Genomic DNA, 18,580 nt, shown 5'->3' on the forward strand with positions numbered 1-18,580 from the left:
ATTAAGCATGGATGTAGCCCTTAGATTTTTCTTATATTTTCCCACACTAAGGAATAGGGATGACGACTGGATTTAAAGTAAAATACAATACAGTACAATATTATTTATAAAACTAATGGAATTGAATATTATTGAAATTGAACAATGAAAAATCATTTTTCGTCATCTCCATTCTATCCTTGTATCAGTTTCAAAAACATTCAAGTCACATGCACAAAGACACCCAGACTCAGGACAAGCATTCGTGGATCACACAAACGCTTGTCCTACGGGGATCGAACCTATCTCCCACCCTGGTAAAAAGTAGCTTTTTATCATAGAATATCAACTAATTCCATGCTAAATCAAATCAAAATTGGTCTAGCTATTTCAGCGAGATCACAAACATACATACACATTTTGACTTCGCCTCTATGATATAAGTGTGATATTATAATATAGACGAAACAACGACCATACAACCCTTAGACACCTCACATCAGTCGAACAATGTCTGTCAACACATCAGACTTATTAATCTTATTAATTAACAATTTTTAATTGGTTTCGACCAGTACCATCATTATCCTAGCCTATTACCAACTATGTTGGGGTCGGCTTCCTGTCTAACCGGATTCAGCTAAGTACCAGTGTTTTACAAGGAGCGACTGCCTATCTGACCTCCTCAACCCAGTTACCTGGGCAACACGATACCCCTTGTTTAGACTGGTTGTCAGACTTTCAAGCTTCTGACTACCTGTAACGACTGTCAAAGATGTAGGAATAACAGCCGGGAACCACAATTAGGAAAAAAAACATTTTTTTTTCTTATTAAAAAACTATTCTATGTTACTTCTAATACTTCCAAGAGTATATTATGTACATAGTTTCAAGCTGATCGGTTGAGTTTTTTGCATGAAAGCGTAACAAACGGACTTACTATCACATTGATATATTAACTAGCTTTTCGCCCGCGGCTTCGCCCGCGCGTATCGCGTTTCCAAGAGAACTCTTCAAAAGTCCGGGATAAAAACTATCCTATGTTCTTTCTCAAGGTCAACTCTATCTCTGTACCAAATTTCATAAAAACCAATTCAGTGGTTTACACGTGAAAGCGTAACAGACAGACAGAGTTACTTTCGCTTTTATAATATTAGTAGGGTTTCCACAAACTTTGAAGATGGATATTTTTTACTTGAATTAAAGTGATTTAAAATAGCAGTAAGGTGACAAACTTACAAACAAACATACAGGTGTAGCTAATAAATGCGTTATAAAAAGGGGCGTGACGTTATATATGAGTTGATGTCACCATATCGCATCGTGGTCCAGTTACCTATTAGCCGCCCTTTTATTAAACAAGTTTTGACGACCTCCGTGGTCGAGTGGCGTACGCACCGGTTTCAAGGTGTCGCTAGCTCTGAGGTCCCGGGTTCGATCCCGGGTCAATGTAAATATTCAAATTTCCACACTGTCTCGGGTCTGGGTGTTTGTGGTACCTTCGTTGTACCTGAATTCCATAACACGAGTGCTTTCGCAACTTACTTTGGGTTCAGAGCAATGTATGTGATGTTGTCCGCATTTATTTATTTATTTAAGTTTTCCTGAGGTGTGTATGTGTTGTATGGCCGTCGTAAACTAACATACCGAGTCACACACATGTGTATGGACGGGCTGCTCGTCGGGCGTGGCCCAGTAGTAGCACTCCTGCGCGTTCATACTGTCCACGTACAGCACGCCCGCTATTAACGCATCCAATTCGTCCATTTTCGATAGACGCATGTTTACTTCCTGTAATTAAAAGGATTCTGGTGTTAATTGGGTTTAAAAATAAAAAATCTAATTAGTCAGTTAAATAATTATAAAGTATTAGATAGGTATTTTTTCGTTGAACAGAAAAACTTGACAAAGATTAACTGCGTTAAAGTTAGGAGAGGGGACTTGTGACATAACGTGCAACTATAGTCACTAATGTGACGTTTTAAAAACGCCAAGAAAACGGCCTATTTGAAATAAAAACTTTTGATTTTAATTTTGAACGATATTGTTTCATTCACTGTAATTTGGTCAATTCATGTTTGCGGTAGAAATTAAAATAAACGTATCCATTATTATACAGAAAACTACAAGACGGACACTGGAAAATATATTGTCATCATCCCTATTGACTGAAAGTAATTAAAGTGTTGATGAATAAAGTGATTGTTTTTTCTTGGCCTCACAATTGCATATTGGTTTTGAGTCCAAGACACTTAAAATTCTGTAAAAATAGGCTAAAAAAAAAAAACTAGCTTCACAGATGTATGAGACAATTTCAACTGTTTTTCACGGTTCAAAAGTAAGAAATATATATGTATTTATTTAATCTATACTAATATATAAAGCTGAAGAGTTTGTTTGTTTGTTTGAACGCGCTTATCTCAGGAACGGAACGGTTCGAATTGAAAAAACCTTTTTGTGTTGAATAGGCCTTTTATAAAGGAAGGCTATAGGCTATATCACGCTGCGACTAATAGGAGCAAAGATACAATGGAAAATGTGGAAAAAAAAACGGGGAAAATTCTAACCACGTCGACAAAGTCGCAGGCAACAGCTAGTTACCTTTAAGAGGTAATACGATATTTTTAAGCAATCGAAAACTTTCGTTCGGCATCTTCCCTATGGTTGTCAATTATTGCCTGTATTTGCATATCATCATCACACACAGCGCATCACCTATAGTGTGCTTTCAAGTGATTGAGTTGTTACCTTAATAAAATCCTCCTCAAATTTGTAGGCCCCGCCGCCGGTAGCGTATATGGTGTTGACGAGGTCGGCCATGCCCTTGGAGCGCGCCAGCTGCAGGAAGGCGCCCACCTCCGAGGTCGGGAACCGGATGAAGTGCAGCGTCCCGCGACGACCGCGGATCTCGACGTTGTCCATCTGATGAGGGACAGGTGTTGGACGTTACAAGACTTACATCATCATCATAATCAACTTTGATTGGTTTTTAGAAAACTTACATCATGATAATAACTTTCCCCCAACTATGTTGGGGTCGGCTTCCGGCTAAGTACCAGTGTTTTACAAGGAGCGATTTCCTATCTGACCTCCTCATACCAGTAACCTGGGCAACACGATACCCCTTAGTTAGACTGGTTGTCAGACTTTCTAGCTTCTGACTATGTGCAACGACTGTCACAATTAAACGTGCCTTCCGAAACATGGAGGAACTCGTCATGACAAAGATGGTCTCCATCCACCATCCATCCACCCATCTACGGACCAACCGCGTCAAGCATCGCTTAACCTGTGATCGATTACTTATGCGGTTATAGCTTAGCCTCGAAATCGACGGCTCTCTCGCCGCGTCAGCTCATTAAGGACTCCGGTTGTGTCCGAAACTAGTCGGGCGATGCCAATAAATACGCGTGAGTAAACCGCTACATCATTTAATAATGAATCATTCTCACGATAGTTACTCCTCACCTGTAAGTGCACATCTCGTCTTCCAGTCTTCCCATACGCCGAGTTTCTGGTGAGATACCGTCTGATGTTCTTGAGGACTTCCGTTTCCTTGTCGATCTCGCGGCGGTTGGTCTCGCGCGGCTCGAAGTACACCAGCTTGGTGAGGGTGCCGCCGATGTCCATGCCGAACCAGGGCATAGCTGGGAGGGGAGGTGAAATGAATTAATGTTAAACCAGTTACATACAACGCCATCTAGTTTTAAAGCAAGGAAAGCTTGTTTTATGAGGATAAGATAATTGATAGACATATTAGATAAATTACATTCAAACACAGAATAATTGGAAGCGCTCATCACACAAACACTTATTCTGGGTGGGATTCGAACCGCCGATCAGGGGAAGTAACCACTGTCGGCTTATAAATCTAAATTTTGATTTTGAGTAAGAGGACACAAATAGACAGACAGAAAGACATACAAACAGAAATGCAAACAGAAAGAGAGATCGGCAAAGTCACCAACATACAGACAAATAGACAGATAGGCAGACAAAAAGACACACGCATAAACAGACAGACAGACGGACCGGCGGAGAGACAGACAGATAGACCAGACACACTGCGAGACAGACAAACGCACCGACAAACAGAAAGCCAGTGAAATATACAGACAGAGAGATAGGCAGACATAAACACATAAACACAGAAACACAAATACAGAAAAAGAGTCAGTCAGACACACCCGACGTAAACGTAAACAGTTGGACAGATAGGAAAATTTAAATACATACGCATAAACAAACACACAGACAGAAAGAGAGACAGATGTTAGACAAACAGACAGACGGAAAAACAGACAGATGGACAAACACGCAAAAACACAGACAAAAGAGATACGAACAAAGACATCGACATATAGACAGTCAAACAGTCAGACACTCACGTGGCGCGTCGGTATCGGGCGGCGTGGGCGGCGTGGCGTCCACCATGTCGACGCAGTTCTTTTTACTCATCGCGGCCAAAGTGTAGGGGGTGCGGCGACTGCGTTTGTATAGTTTAGTCCTGAAAGTATACATATTTAATATTATAAATATAAATGCGGACAACGTCACTTACATTGTTCTCAACCCAAAGTAAGTTGCTAAAGCACTTGTGTTACGGAATTCAGATACAACGAAGGTACCACAAACACCCAGACCCGAGACAATGTAGTAATGTGATTTTTTTTGACCCGACCGGGGATCGAGCCCGGGACCTCAGAACTAGCGACACCTTAAAACCGGTGCGTACGCCACTCGTCCACGGAGGTATTATGGTTAGACACGGAAATTAACAAAGAAATCGACTCGGAAACTAACATTTTTGAACCGACTTCAAAATTTTTTAATTCGTCGGGTTTTTTTATGTTAACTCAGAACTTCGGACCGGATGAACGTTTTCAAGTTTGGCTCAGCATTTTTTATTTAAAGACGGTTGTATGTATTTATTTGAATAGGTCTGATGACTGAGTATAAAAAGAAAAAATCTCATTAGTCCCTCAGTTAGATAATTGAAAAGTATGAGAGCCGTATTTTTTCCTTTTTCAGAAAAACTAGAATTGATAAAGATTAACTGCTTTAAAGTTTAGGAGAGGGGGCTTGTGACGTAACGATAGAGTAAAATTTATACTCAATCGTGACGTCACGCGTAAGTTTCATTCACTGTAATTTGGTCAATTTATGTTTGCGGGACAAATTAAAAATACGTACCCATTATTATACAAAAAACTACAAGACACTGCAAAATAAAATTGTCATCATCCCTATTATCCTTCAATTGTTATGGTACCTAATACAAAATATTGAATATCCCCATTTTTTCTTTATTCTGTTAATTTCTGAGCCTGTACCCCAGCCTTTGCTGACGAAAACATAAAATGATTTGGGCTATGGGGTTAATTTATCACTATCCATACTTAAAGTTATAAACGCAATTTTATTATATTAACCCTTCACTCCAAAACGGCTTTACCAATATTCAAGAAATTTAGTATAAGTTAGCTGATACCTTTAAATTATAGAGACCCTATAGTTTTGCCCAACAGTGGGATGTGATACTTACTTAACTAAGGAGCGTGGTAGCGTGGGGAGCGGCGTGGCGCGGCGCTGGCGGCCGCACGCCGCAAGACAGCCCTCACAACGGTGCAGGCGCATCTGGAATAACAAAACCATGTGTAAAATATACAGGTTATAAAAAATGGAATCCCTATTTCCCTTGGTCACGGCATCACACGCGAACGGCTGGACCAATTTCGACAAATACTTTTTGTTGTATTTGTTATTGTCAAGTAAAGGTCCTTATAAAGAAAAAAATGGAAAATTTGATAATTTAAGATTACTTAACCACCATATTAAGTAACTTTTGTTACGATAGTGATTTGTTTGATCCATCTCCGCCCCCAATAATATGAAGGCACCGGGAACGAGACCTGCATGGGTGAAACCGCGGGGCACGGCTAGTACAGGACATTTCCGAATGCTATTATAATAAAAAAAACGAGAATGTAAGGATGTTGGTTCCTCTTTCACTTAAAAACCACTGAACATTTTTGAAGTTGGGCTGAAGTCAGTTCATTCATTGGTACTTGACCTGCGTCGGGATCGAAAACTATTATCTATACTAATATATAAAGCTGAAGAGTTTGTTTGTTTGTCTGAACGCGCTACTACGCAACTACTGGTTCAAATTGAAAAAAAAAACAGGGAAGATATAAATCTTAACTTATATCTTATATAACGACGAAGTCGCGGGCAATAGCTAGTATATTATATAAATGAGAAAGTATCTGATCGTGTTTATATTTATCTGTATGTTTGCTAGATCTTCACACCCAGACAGACAGATTTGTACTTTTTTATTTGATAAAATTTGAACTGAACGGACACCTTGAATTAACACGTACCCTTATCCGATTTCGTAAAAGGATTATAATGTTTTGTCACCTAAAACCGATATACCGTAAAACGGGGTGAATAGAGGGTTTCTTGGGGTGGATAGAAACAGTTTTTATTAAAATTTGGACGTTTAACTAGACAAAACTTAAAGATTACACGCAAACTCACAAGTATTTCATAAAGTAACTGTGTCTAGGCATTTTAATGTGAGAAAATATTAATGTAACCCCCTAAACACTATTCTCTATTCAACCCTTGAAGCTCTATTCACCCCGTTTTCCCGCACGTATTTTTGACGGGCCTGTTGGTCTAGTGGTCAATTCCCACCCAGGACAAATGTTTGTCTGATCAGCTCCATCATTTGTTCTGTGTCTACGTGTAATATATCTATATTATGTATGTATTTAGTAATATATAAGTATGTTTATCAGTTGTCTAGTACTCATAATACAAGCTCTGCTTAGTTTTACTAGATGGCGTTGTGTGAAAGTTGTGAAATATTATATTATATTATACACGCAAGCAAAGCCACGAGCCAGTACTTAATAAATTAACAATTTTATTGCAACCGATTAAAACTGACAAACGTGAAAATAATAAATCGTAGTTAAAAACATACCAAGACATAAGGCTAGCAAATGCGTAGATAATCGTATTTAATAGGATTCAATCAAAATAATTAGAAAGAAGATAACGGTTCTTTCCAAAATAGAATGGATTTCCATCAGCTGATTAAAACGGTATGCATGATGTCACATTACGAGCGCTTACAGTGAATCTATACTCAATATTAATATATGAAGCTGAAGAGTTTGTTTGAAAGTGCTAATCTCAGGAACTACTGGTACAAATTGAAAAAATCTTGTGTTATATAATAGACAATTTATCAAGGAAGGTTTTAGGCTATATATCATCACGCTGCGTCTAATAGAGCGAAGATACAATGGAAAATGTGGCAAAAACGGGAAAAAATATTCATCTTCGAGGGCTTCCGTTCAAAAATTCTTAACTTATATCTTTTGACCACGCAGACGAAGTCGCCGGCGACAGCTAGTAATAATAGTCTCAAAGCTACAATTATGAGTACTAGACAGATAGCGATTACAGCTTAACCAGAGCTCGTGGGTAAGCTATAACCGCATAAGTGAATCGACCACAGGTTAAGCTACACTTGACGCGGTTGGTCCGTAGATGGGTGACCATTCTTGTCTTAACGAGTTCCTCCGTGATTCGGAAGGCACGTTAAATTGTGGGTCCCGGCTGTTATTCCTACATCTTTAACAATCGTTACAGGCAGTCAGAAGCTTGAAAGTCTGACATCCAGTCTAACTAAGGGGTATCGTGTTGTCTGTTACTGGGTTGAGGAGGTCAGATAGGCAGTCGCTCCTTGCAAAACACTGGTACTTACCTGAAACCGGTTAGACTGGAAGCCGACCCCAACATAGTTGGGAAAAGGCTAGGACGATGATGAGACAGATTTGTTAGTCTAATATCCTATCGTGTATTCGCTGTGGAGTTTGTTCTTCATAGTCAGAGTCACTTAAAAAATGTAGTTTTGTTAATCTATATCTAAACTAATATCATAAAGAGATAAAGTTTTGTGACTCGGTTACGTTGTAAGGATTTCGGAAATACCTTTACTAATAGAAAGCCACGTTATTTGTGAGTGACAACGCCTATTTTCAGATAACCAAAAAACATTGGATACGTTTTCTTTATTTTGTAAATAAAAAATGAAGCATTAAAAATTGTATGACGTCACTTACCAGTACGCTGTTTACTAGCAAGTGATGTTACTAGCCCCCGCTACGAAACTATAGTGCTTTTATATACCTTATTTTTAATGATGTGATAAAATAAAAAAATACGTATTAAATAGTTATTGAGAATCTGTCTGACGAACTAAACAGATTTATATCAAAAGATTTAGTCAAATACTCTATTGTTTAAGTTTTTTACAACAAATTATTAAACACTTTTTATTAATATTATTTCTGTAATGACAGACTTACGTCAAATAATAAAACATAAAATAATATACTCACTTATTACTTAATTAATTATCACACACAAAAATAACTTAAATTTTAAATTAAAATTAAAAACTTAATCACAATTAGTTTTTTTCTTGTCGAATTACGGATGAAGAATAAAGTATGGCGTAGGACTTATAACAATATATATTATTATTTACAATCTTTGCTATCATATAAATATTATAGAATTATAGTGATAAGATTAAATTCAAGTCGTTTATATTATTTGACATTGTTAAGATTAAATATGGCGAATATCCCCTGCAAAGCCATGTCATTTTCGCTGTATGAGAGGCCTGCAGTGGGACAGACACAGGCTGGTGTTATTAACAGCTTCGGTAATGGCGCCCCACCGTGGGGCAGCTCACAAGCGTGGTGATCAATGCTCGTTCTCTGTATGAGGGGCCTGCAGTGGGACAGTTACAGGCTGGTGTTATTAACAGCTTCGGTAATGGCGCCCCACTGTGGGGCAGCTCACAAGCGTGGTGATCAATGCTCGTTCTCTGTATGAGAGGCCTACAGTGGGACAGTTACAGGCTGGTGTTATTAACAGCTTCGGTAATGGCGCCCCACCGTGGGGCAGCTCACAAGCGTGGTGATCAATGCTCGTTCTCTGTATGAGAGGCCTGCAGTGAATTTTTACAACACAAAAAATCTTCGCAACTGAACAACTGCCTCACACTTGGTAACTAATTATTATTCAGCGTACATTTAATTAGAATAAATTCAATTGTATTTATGTATGCATGGAGCCAGAGGTCAGACAATGGTCTGGATTTAACAGCTGATGTTGAAGATACAAATTCATTTGCTTCTAGAAAATTCCAAACGAAAATAAATAAGACTACCGCTGTTAAGAATTTAATCTTAATATCGCGGGGAGTTTCACTACCATCAAATCACATGCACAACGACACCCAGACTCAGGACAAGCATTCGTGGATCACACAAACGCTTGTCCTACGGGAATCGAACTAACACGTCGCGCAGTGGGTTTGGTGTGGTGACCTCAACCACTCTGCTATCCGTGTAGTTAAATTTTCGCCTATTTTTGTTTTATATAGAACAATAATTTTGAAAAAGGTTATTTTTTATGATTTACTCATCAAGAACCCCAGCTTGGGTATAGATCTCCTCTAAAGATACCCATGCGTCTCAGTCTTTATGCTACGTCAGTCCAGTTTGGGTCAATATCGAAATCAGTTCAGCCGTTTACGGTGTAAAGGGAACAAACGTACACTCGTACAAAAACTCAAACTTTAGCATTTATAATATTATGGCTACTTTTTTGCATCTTGCCATACTGTGTCCCTTTCCGGGCAAAGGCTTCCCTCAAATCCTAGACTTAGACTTATACCTAGATTCTGATAGACTAGTAATCTATACTAATATACAAAACTGAAGAGTTTGTTTGTTTGAAGGCGCTAATCTCAGGAACTACTGGTCCAAATTGAAAAAATCCTTTTGTGTTGAATAGACCATTCATCGAGGAAGGCTTTAGGTTATAAACCATCACGCTGCGACTAATAGGAGCAAAGATACAATGGAAAATGTGAAAAAAACAGGGCAGGTATAAATCATAACTTATATCTTCTACCCACGGGGACGAAGTCGCGGGCAACAGCTAGTATAATAAAAAATGTCTAGACTTTAAAAGAGACTGCGACCCCTGAGTTTGTTTCGACATTTCATCTCAGGGTAGTCAGCTAGGAAATGTCGCCTCCAGCGTTCTCAAAAAGACATGTAAAAGTGATGATATATCCTACTCACAGAATAAATTGTGTCATTTCATAAAATAAATCTAATTATTAAATGATGTAACGGTTTACTCACGCGTATTTATCGGGGTAGCCCGACTACTTTCGACTCGCGATCCCGCCGCGTCTGCTCATGATTAAGGACTCCGGTTGGGTCCGAAACTAGTCGGGCACCCCCGATAAATACGCGTGAGTAAACCGTTACATAATTTAATAATGAATCAGTCTCACGACAGTTATTATAAAAATAAATCTAATTCTTCAAAGTTTGATAACATCAGTATTTCCTTTCTAGAAAAACAGATAGAGCCTAATTATTTTTTTATAGATAAGTTATATAAGATCTATAATTGATAACTAGATTTAATAATTAGACAACAATCGTTATGCAAAATTTAAAGTATAATATCACCATTATTATAGCAACTCTTTTCTTTAATAGGGATTGGAAGCTCGTGGCTATGGCATAAGTGAATCGATCATAGGTTCAGCTAAGCTTGACGCAGTTGGTCCGTAGATGGGTGACCATCTTTGTCACATGTTCCTCCGTATTCCGGAAGGCATTTTAAATTGGTCCCGGCTGTTATTTCATACATTTTTGACAGTCGTTACAGGTAGTCAGAAGCTTGAAAGTCTGACAACCAGTCTAACCAAAGGGTTCCGTGTTGCCCAGGTAACTGGGTTGAGGATTCGCTGATTAAAGCACTGCTACATAGCTGAATCTGGTTACATTAACAAAAAGCAGGGAAAGGATCCCTTAATGTTTCTGTGGTCCTTAATATTTCACGCAAAAATCGTTAAATATACCTAGTGTTGATGTACTATGACCATCAATATACAATGTGACCTTGTAATAAATGATACCTAATACATAATGAATTGATAAGTAAAATTTTGAAGGTTATTTACATTAATATTAAAAACTTGAATTACATCAAGCAAAGTTGGACTTTGAAATTCATATAAATATACAGTACTAGAGGAGCTCGTGGCTGTGCTATAACCGCATAAGTGATTCGATCACAGGTTAAGCTATGCTTGTCGCGGTTGGTTCGTAGATGGGTGACCATCTTTGTCATAGCGAGTTCCTCCGTGTTTCGGAAGGCACGATAAATTGTGGGTCCCGGCTGTTATTCCTACATCTTTGACAGTCGTTACAGTCATGTAGTCAGAAGCTTGAAAAGTCTGACAGTCAGTCTAATCAAGGGGTGTCGTGTTGCCCAGGTAACCGGGTTGAGGAGGTCAGTAAAAAGTCGCTCCTTGTAAAACACAGGTACTCAGCTGAAACCGGTTGGACTGGTAGCCGACCCCAACATAGTTGGGGAAAGGCTAGGCCGATGATGAGAAATATACAGTACTAGCTTTTCGCCCGCGTCGAGGACGGTTATATCGCGTTTCCAAGAGAACTCTTCAAAAGTCCGGGATAAAAACTATCCTATGTTCTTTCTCAAGGTCAACTCTATCTCTGTACCAAATTTCATTAAAATCAGTTCAGTGGTTTAGACTTGAAAGCGTAACAGACAAACAGAGTTACTTTCGCATCTATAATATTAGTTGGGATAGTGATATATACCAAGTACCAAGTACCAATTTATCAAGTATTAATAGTATACAGGTATAATACATATACTATAATAAAACATATATTAATAGTATATACTTATACATGTACTAGCTATTGCCCGCGGGCCCGCCCGCTACAAAATCGAAAATGATCCCACAGGAACATAAAATCGAGATAAAAACTATCCTATGTGTCAATCCTGGTTATAAACTATCTGTATACCAAGTTTCGTCTAAATCCGTTCAGTGGTTTTCGCGTGAAAGAGGAACAAACATCCATACATACAAACTTTCGCTTTTATAATATAAGTAGGATCTCTTAATCATGACAACAGGATAATACGTCATAAATAACTCATTTTATGACTCAAGAAAGATAATTCTTCTATCTTATCTGTGAATTATATTTACAAGAACGATTTAAATGTGTAATCGTTTAACATTGCATGATTGCGACGTACTTTCATTATTTTATTAACAAATTTGAGACCGTAACAACGTCGCTTAACCTCGGCCTTCGATCAAATATAAAACTATTTGACCGAAAAACTCTAGTCAGTCCTTTACTCCTCTCCTAATTATTTCCGAAAGATATCGGATACGTAGAAATTATTATTTTAGTAAAACCCTCTTGCGTTCCACCATCTTTGATTCATTTTATATACTTTACTAGCTGACCCAGCAAACGTTGTTTTGCCGAATATATTTTTTTCCAGTTGTATGTATTTTTAATGCCACATTATAAAAAAATAAAAACAAGGAAATTCGTCCAAAAAATAAAATATATTTTTTTAGTGTGGGCAACCCTTGTCGCTTAGGGGTATGAAAAAAAGATGTTGTTCTATTCTCAGTCCTACCCAATATGTATACAAAATTTCATAAGAATCGGTCGAACCGTTTCGGAGGAGTACGGACATCGTGACACAGGAATTTTATATAGTAGAAGATTAATATTTAAATTAATCTGTAAATCTAAACGTTTTAAAAAGGATTTCAAAGGAAATCCATTGATCATTTTATTATTTATCTTTGTTTTTTGTTGATAATTTTTTCGATTTGAAAAATGTCAAAGTCACCATTCACATTGAAACAAAATCGGTCCAGCCGTTTTTATAGTTGTAAATTGCATTGTCATCGGGTTTGAAGCTACCCTGAAAATTTCAGCCTGCTAGCTTATCGGGAAGTGCCTCAAAATTGAGTTGCAGAAATCCAACCGGAACGACAAACAAACAAGAAAAGTGAGTGTATAAAAACGTGGGAAAACACCCTATCTAACCGACTGCAAATAGGAGTATTATCTCAAATCATTCATATCACTTTAATAGTTTATTGGGCATTAATATTCGTATTTATTTATTCGTTTTACTAAAATAATAAAAACTTATTTACCTCTTGTTTTAATACTTCATTATTATTACGTGTACGTTCATAAATTAATGTAAATAAACACGTGACCCTGAAATTGAAGTAAACAACGACGAACACAAATACCTAATATTTATTTTTAAATTACTTTAGCGAATATTTAAGTCTTATTTTTTATTCCTGACGCAAAAAGAGGAGTTTTTTTACTTTCAAACAACGCCATCTAGTCTCAAACTAAGCAAAGCTTGTATTATGAGTACTAGTCAACTGATAGACTTACTAATATATCTCTAGATACATACACATTATATATATATAGATAAACTACACCCAGACACAGGACAAATGATCAAGTTAATCACTCAAAAAATTGTCCTGGGTGGGAATCGAACTCACGACCTCCGGTAACGCAGTCAGGACCACTAACCACTAGACCAACAGCCCAGTCAAATAGAGCGACTGTCTATCTGACAACACAACACATGTTACTGTAACACAGTATCACATAGTAAGACTGCGTCACAACTGTACTGACATAACGACTGTCAAATATCAACGTATGTCAGTCGGGTATAACGATTTTATATCTATACTGAGCTATGAAGATGTAAACAGTTTGACATTTCGTCACTCGAAGCAACTGAGTAATTTTCATTACAGGAAAATTCATATTTAAATTAATTAATAATAATTAGACATCATACACTACAACAACAATAACATTTAAAATTAATTATCATTGTACTAGATGTTGCGCGTGAGCCCGCTCGCTTTACATTGAAAATGATCCCACAGGAACATAATAAAGGATAAAAACTATCCTATGTGCTAATCCTGGTTCTAAACTATCTGTGTACCAAGTTATCTAAATCCGTTCAGTGGTTTTTGCGTGAAAGAGGAACAAACATCCATACATACAAACTTTCGCGTTTATAATATTAGTAGGATTATTAAAATTGTTTTACAACAAATCTTAGGAAAGGGCCACCGCCATCCAACGTCTAGCATTTAGCCGGTACGTCAACTATGTTGGGGTCGGATTCCAGTCTAAACGGATTCAGCTAAGTACCAGTGTTTTACAAGGAGCGACTGCCTATCTGACCTCCTCAACCCAGTTACCTGGGCAACACGATACCCCTTAGTTAGACTGGCTGTCAGACTTTTTCAAGCTTCTGACTACGTGTAACGACTGTCAAAGATGTATGAATAACAGCCGGGACACACAATTTAACTTGCCTTCCGAAACACGGAAGAATACGCTATGACATATCATCAACATAGTAATGCATTGCAATTCATCACACACCTAATTAAGTTTACATACATAATATACAATAGTTCTGCATCTACTTTGGATTCTTTATATCTGTTGTCCAATGGAGCGAGGGTGGATGGCCCCTGGTAGATACCCCATCACATTTTATACTAAAGTTCTCAACAAGGCCTCCGCATGTTGGACCTGTGTCCCCGTGTACGCCTTTAAAAAGGACCGGGTCTCTTCTCATGAAGTTAACCCGTAAACGAAAAATAAATAAATACAATATCAAAACAAATTAATTGTAAATATTTTCCTTACTTGATGTATAGTTATAACTCCAGCTTGTTCCGTCATTTTTCATTAAATAAATTAACACTAATATCACAGATTGAATAAATAAATAAATAAATATTAAATCTTAAAACTCAATCACATCACTTAATCGTCATCAATCTCCAAGTCCCACAAATTAGCTAGACCACTTAATAGATCACGTAAAACTGAATCAACGATTTTATTTAAAAATATACAGTAATAGAATAATATCCACCAGAATTCGATCACTACGCGGAAGTCTGTGGACATTGACACGGCACGTCCGCGCGCGACTGTGGCTCGGCGGCGACTGTTACGTTTTCAGCGCTTGATTTGTATTTCGAATATGCGCGGGCGCAGATAGCGTAGCGGTTATCAGTCGATAGTCGGTGAATTAATTGATTTGAGGTCGTAGCTACATGTTGTGGACTTGAGAATAAATAAAATTGTTTTGTTTCTGAATATTGAGTATTGAGTATTGAGAATAAGAGCTAAAATGTTTGCTCATTTTTGATAAGTTGAAACATAGTGTAGGCAGTGGCGCACAGAGATTTTAGTCAGGGTAGGCAAAAAGAAACGGCCAAGTGCGATTCTGATTCACGACTCTCACAGTTGGTACAAAATGTAAAAAAAGGTTACCCATCAAATTCACGACCGTAACAAATGATGCTTAACCTCGATTTCTCGGTGATCTATGAAACTGTTTACTCTCTAAATAACTATCAACGTTCATGCCTACAGCCGAAAGACAGACGGACAGAAGGCCAGCCGGATTTAAAATGTTGTGCGGTAAACTTTGTAGTTACATACCTAGTGTACCTAGCCAACGTATTTGAATATTAAACTTTTACAGCTATCTTTTCGTCACATCATTTATCATTGAATCGCAGGTAGTCAATAACGTTTACATTTCTTTAAACTTTTTTCTATTGACAACATACCTATCGTAATATTGTAACCACGTACGTAAACACGAAAATAACCTTTTCGTTGAACAAAGTAGGTACCAAGCGGGAATCTTACCAATAAATCGTGTTAAAAGGTACTAAATAGATATATTTCTGTATTTTTTTGTAAATAAGTTTAGATAAGTGAAATAATCTAAGTATAGTTTAAAATAAATGGATAGGGAAACAGAACAAGCGATTTCTCAGTATCTACGAGCAACTCGTTAGATTTAAATCATTATGTTTTCTACGTATTGTTTTGAACGATTGACTCACCTTTCTTAATTTATGAGATGTCTTGCGTAGTTTTATCTATTTCAAACACTTGTTTTTATCACAGAAAAATAGTTTTAAAATCGCACTTTTTGTGTTATGAGCACACGCCGTTTGAAAGTTCACAATTATTTATCAATTTTTCACTCTTTTATCGACTTACATCAAATAACTTAAAAACCAACGACCTAGAAAACGAATTATGACAAATGAAAACAAAAATGCATCGAAAAATATTGCGGCTCACTTTACGATAATCACTGTCAAAACATAACCACAGATAACCGCTCATGTCATCCGCTGTCTTTGTCGTGGAAAGGCAGTGTCTCTTTTATCACACACACTAACAAAACGCAGACTATTTTGACATTGTGTGACAAATATGTATAGGAAAGCAGACATAGACACATTGTCATGACTACGAGTCTGTCACACGCACACATGCTTAAAGTACCTACGTCACTGAGACATCGAGTTGAAGTGTCTTTCCAACGGGAAAACGGTGCCAGCGGCGGCGCACTTCGGCAAAAAAGTGTACTAATTTTGAAATATTGATAATCCTCCCTTGATAGATTATGTTACAACGTGTAATAGATAGATGGCGCTGATACGTGTTTTACGAATATTGTTTATTTTATGGATAGTAATTATGTACCTATAATATCTGAATTTCTCAGGGTAGGCAGTGTCTTTTTGTCTCTATGGACTGCACGCCACTGGGTCACGGTGGGAGCCATTAATAACGTAAGTCGGGTCAAAAATAGCAGATTAACTGAGTTTTTCAAAACAAGGAGATGGTTAGTGATAATTAAGAAATTCCTCAGATATTTTGTTTAAAATTATTAATAAATCAAATAATCGATTTCTACAAGAACGAAACCATTAGTAAGACATAATTAACACAACAAATTGAAATTAAATAAAATGCTTAATTCAATTACGCACTTATAAATCTAAAAATAGCATCAAACATACTTGATACTAGCTGTTACCCGCGGATCCGCTCGCAACAAATAAAAATTGATCACATGGGAACATAAAATCGGGATAAAACCTATCCTATATGCTAATTCTGGTTATAAACTATCTGTGTACCAAGTTTCGTGTAAATCCGTTCAGTGGTTTTTGCGTGAAAGAGGAACAAACATCCATACAAACTTTCGCGTTTATAATATTAGTAAAATATATCCTCAAAATCAAAAATCATAAATCCCTTGAAATCTAAATATAACCCGAGTGAAGTCAAATGGAAATCATTGTATACTCTATCAAAAGCCTGAAATCGTTCTTGTAAGTGGTGAGAGAGATAGGTATATATGTCGTGTAACGCGTGCGAGAGAGACAGGGTGATAAATTAAGGACCTGACAATGGCGTTTCGGAATAAGTATGTATGTGTGTTTTATAATGTATAGGAAAATTGTTTTTTGCTTTATTTAAAGTTAAACTTCTTTAGACGCGCCTAGGACCAAATTGGGTGACAATGCAAAGGAAGACCGTAATGGCACTATGACGTCACGCTTTAATAGTTTGCAAACAATTCAATCTAAAAATTTTGGATTCAAAATAATCTATATCTATACTAATATATAAAGCTGAAGCGTTTGTTTGTTTGAACGCGCTAATCTCAGGAACTACTGGTCCAAATGGAAAAAATATTTTTGTGTTGAATAGACCATTCATCGAGGAAGGCTTTAGGCTATAAACCATCACGCTGCGACTAATAGGAGCTTAGATACAATAAAAAATGTGAAAAAGACCGGGCAGGTATACCTAAACCATAACTTTTATCTTCTCTTACTACTCTTTACTACTCTCTTACCCACGGGGATGAAGTCGCGGGCAACAGCTAGTTTGTAATAAAATTGCCATCTCGTATTTATTTTTGCTTGGCCTGCAAAAAAGATAAATTCTCTGAGTTCCATAAAACCCACTTATATACGTCCCACTGCTGGGCACAGGCCTCTTTCCGTATAGGGAAGGTTTGGGCATTGATCACCACGCTAGCTCACTGCGGGCGATTTCAGATTCCTATACTTGGAATCCAGGTTTTACACTAAATATATTACACACCCACAAAACAAATGATGAATCCACGACCTCTAGTATAGCAGTCAGGGCCACTAATCACTAGACCAACAGGCATTAAAACCCTTTTTTCTCACAAAAGTTTCCGAAAATCTCAAGCCATAAATCAGAAACAACAAAAAAGACGTTTACATCTTTATCCTGAATCACGGACCAAGCATTTTCAGCGGAAAGTTATCGAAAACCTGTAGCTTTTGTTTTCAGAGCAAATCAAAATGAACCTTAAGAACAAAAGATTACATCTCAAATTCCCCTACAAAGATCAATTGTGTAGAGAAAATTATCAACACGAACTAATTTAAAACGTATTGCGTTAAAAATAAGGTGTGATTTTGAATGGGCCGTGTAAACCAAGCTGATAAGACACGACCAGTTTCGCTTGAGCCCCCTCTCCCCTTGCGGTGTAAACTATTGACATATATATAAGGGGAGGGTCTCCTTTAGGTCAGAGTTCAAGTATTTTTGGTCGTTGAAATACAGAGTCGTACTATCTGTATTCTGTGCTCCGTCTACGAGCAGTCAGGCCGCGGGCGTCGCGGCGATCGGACGTATTTAGTTAGTATTAATTTTAGAATATTTTTTATTATTAAATATATTTATATTTTTTTGCTTCTCTTAAAAAA

General features: G+C 37.4%; 1 protein-coding gene across 6 annotated transcripts in view; it reads right to left on the reverse strand.

Moving 5' to 3' along the window:
* Positions 1 to 18,580, reverse strand: part of LOC113492264 (pantothenate kinase 3-like) — a 41,453-nt gene that overhangs the window by 4,528 nt on the left and 18,345 nt on the right. For 3 of the 6 annotated variants that reach the window (XM_026869697.1, XM_026869692.1, XM_026869694.1), the window contains 5 exons: positions 5,525 to 5,616; positions 4,368 to 4,486; positions 3,448 to 3,626; positions 2,728 to 2,901; positions 1,627 to 1,770 (listed from right to left, as the gene is read on the reverse strand). In XM_026869697.1, the coding sequence (XP_026725498.1) occupies positions 1,627 to 1,770; positions 2,728 to 2,901; positions 3,448 to 3,626; positions 4,368 to 4,486; positions 5,525 to 5,616 (708 nt within the window). Of the gene's footprint in view, positions 1 to 1,626; positions 1,771 to 2,727; positions 2,902 to 3,447; positions 3,627 to 4,367; positions 4,487 to 5,524; positions 5,617 to 8,402; positions 8,420 to 14,654; positions 14,948 to 18,580 lie in introns of those variants that run through there. The other 3 variants (XM_026869696.1, XM_026869698.1, XM_026869695.1) reach the window with 3 other exon arrangements.

This window comes from Trichoplusia ni, chromosome 3 (genome assembly GCF_003590095.1).
Source record: "Trichoplusia ni isolate ovarian cell line Hi5 chromosome 3, tn1, whole genome shotgun sequence".
Taxonomy (NCBI): Eukaryota; Metazoa; Arthropoda; class Insecta; order Lepidoptera; family Noctuidae; genus Trichoplusia; species Trichoplusia ni.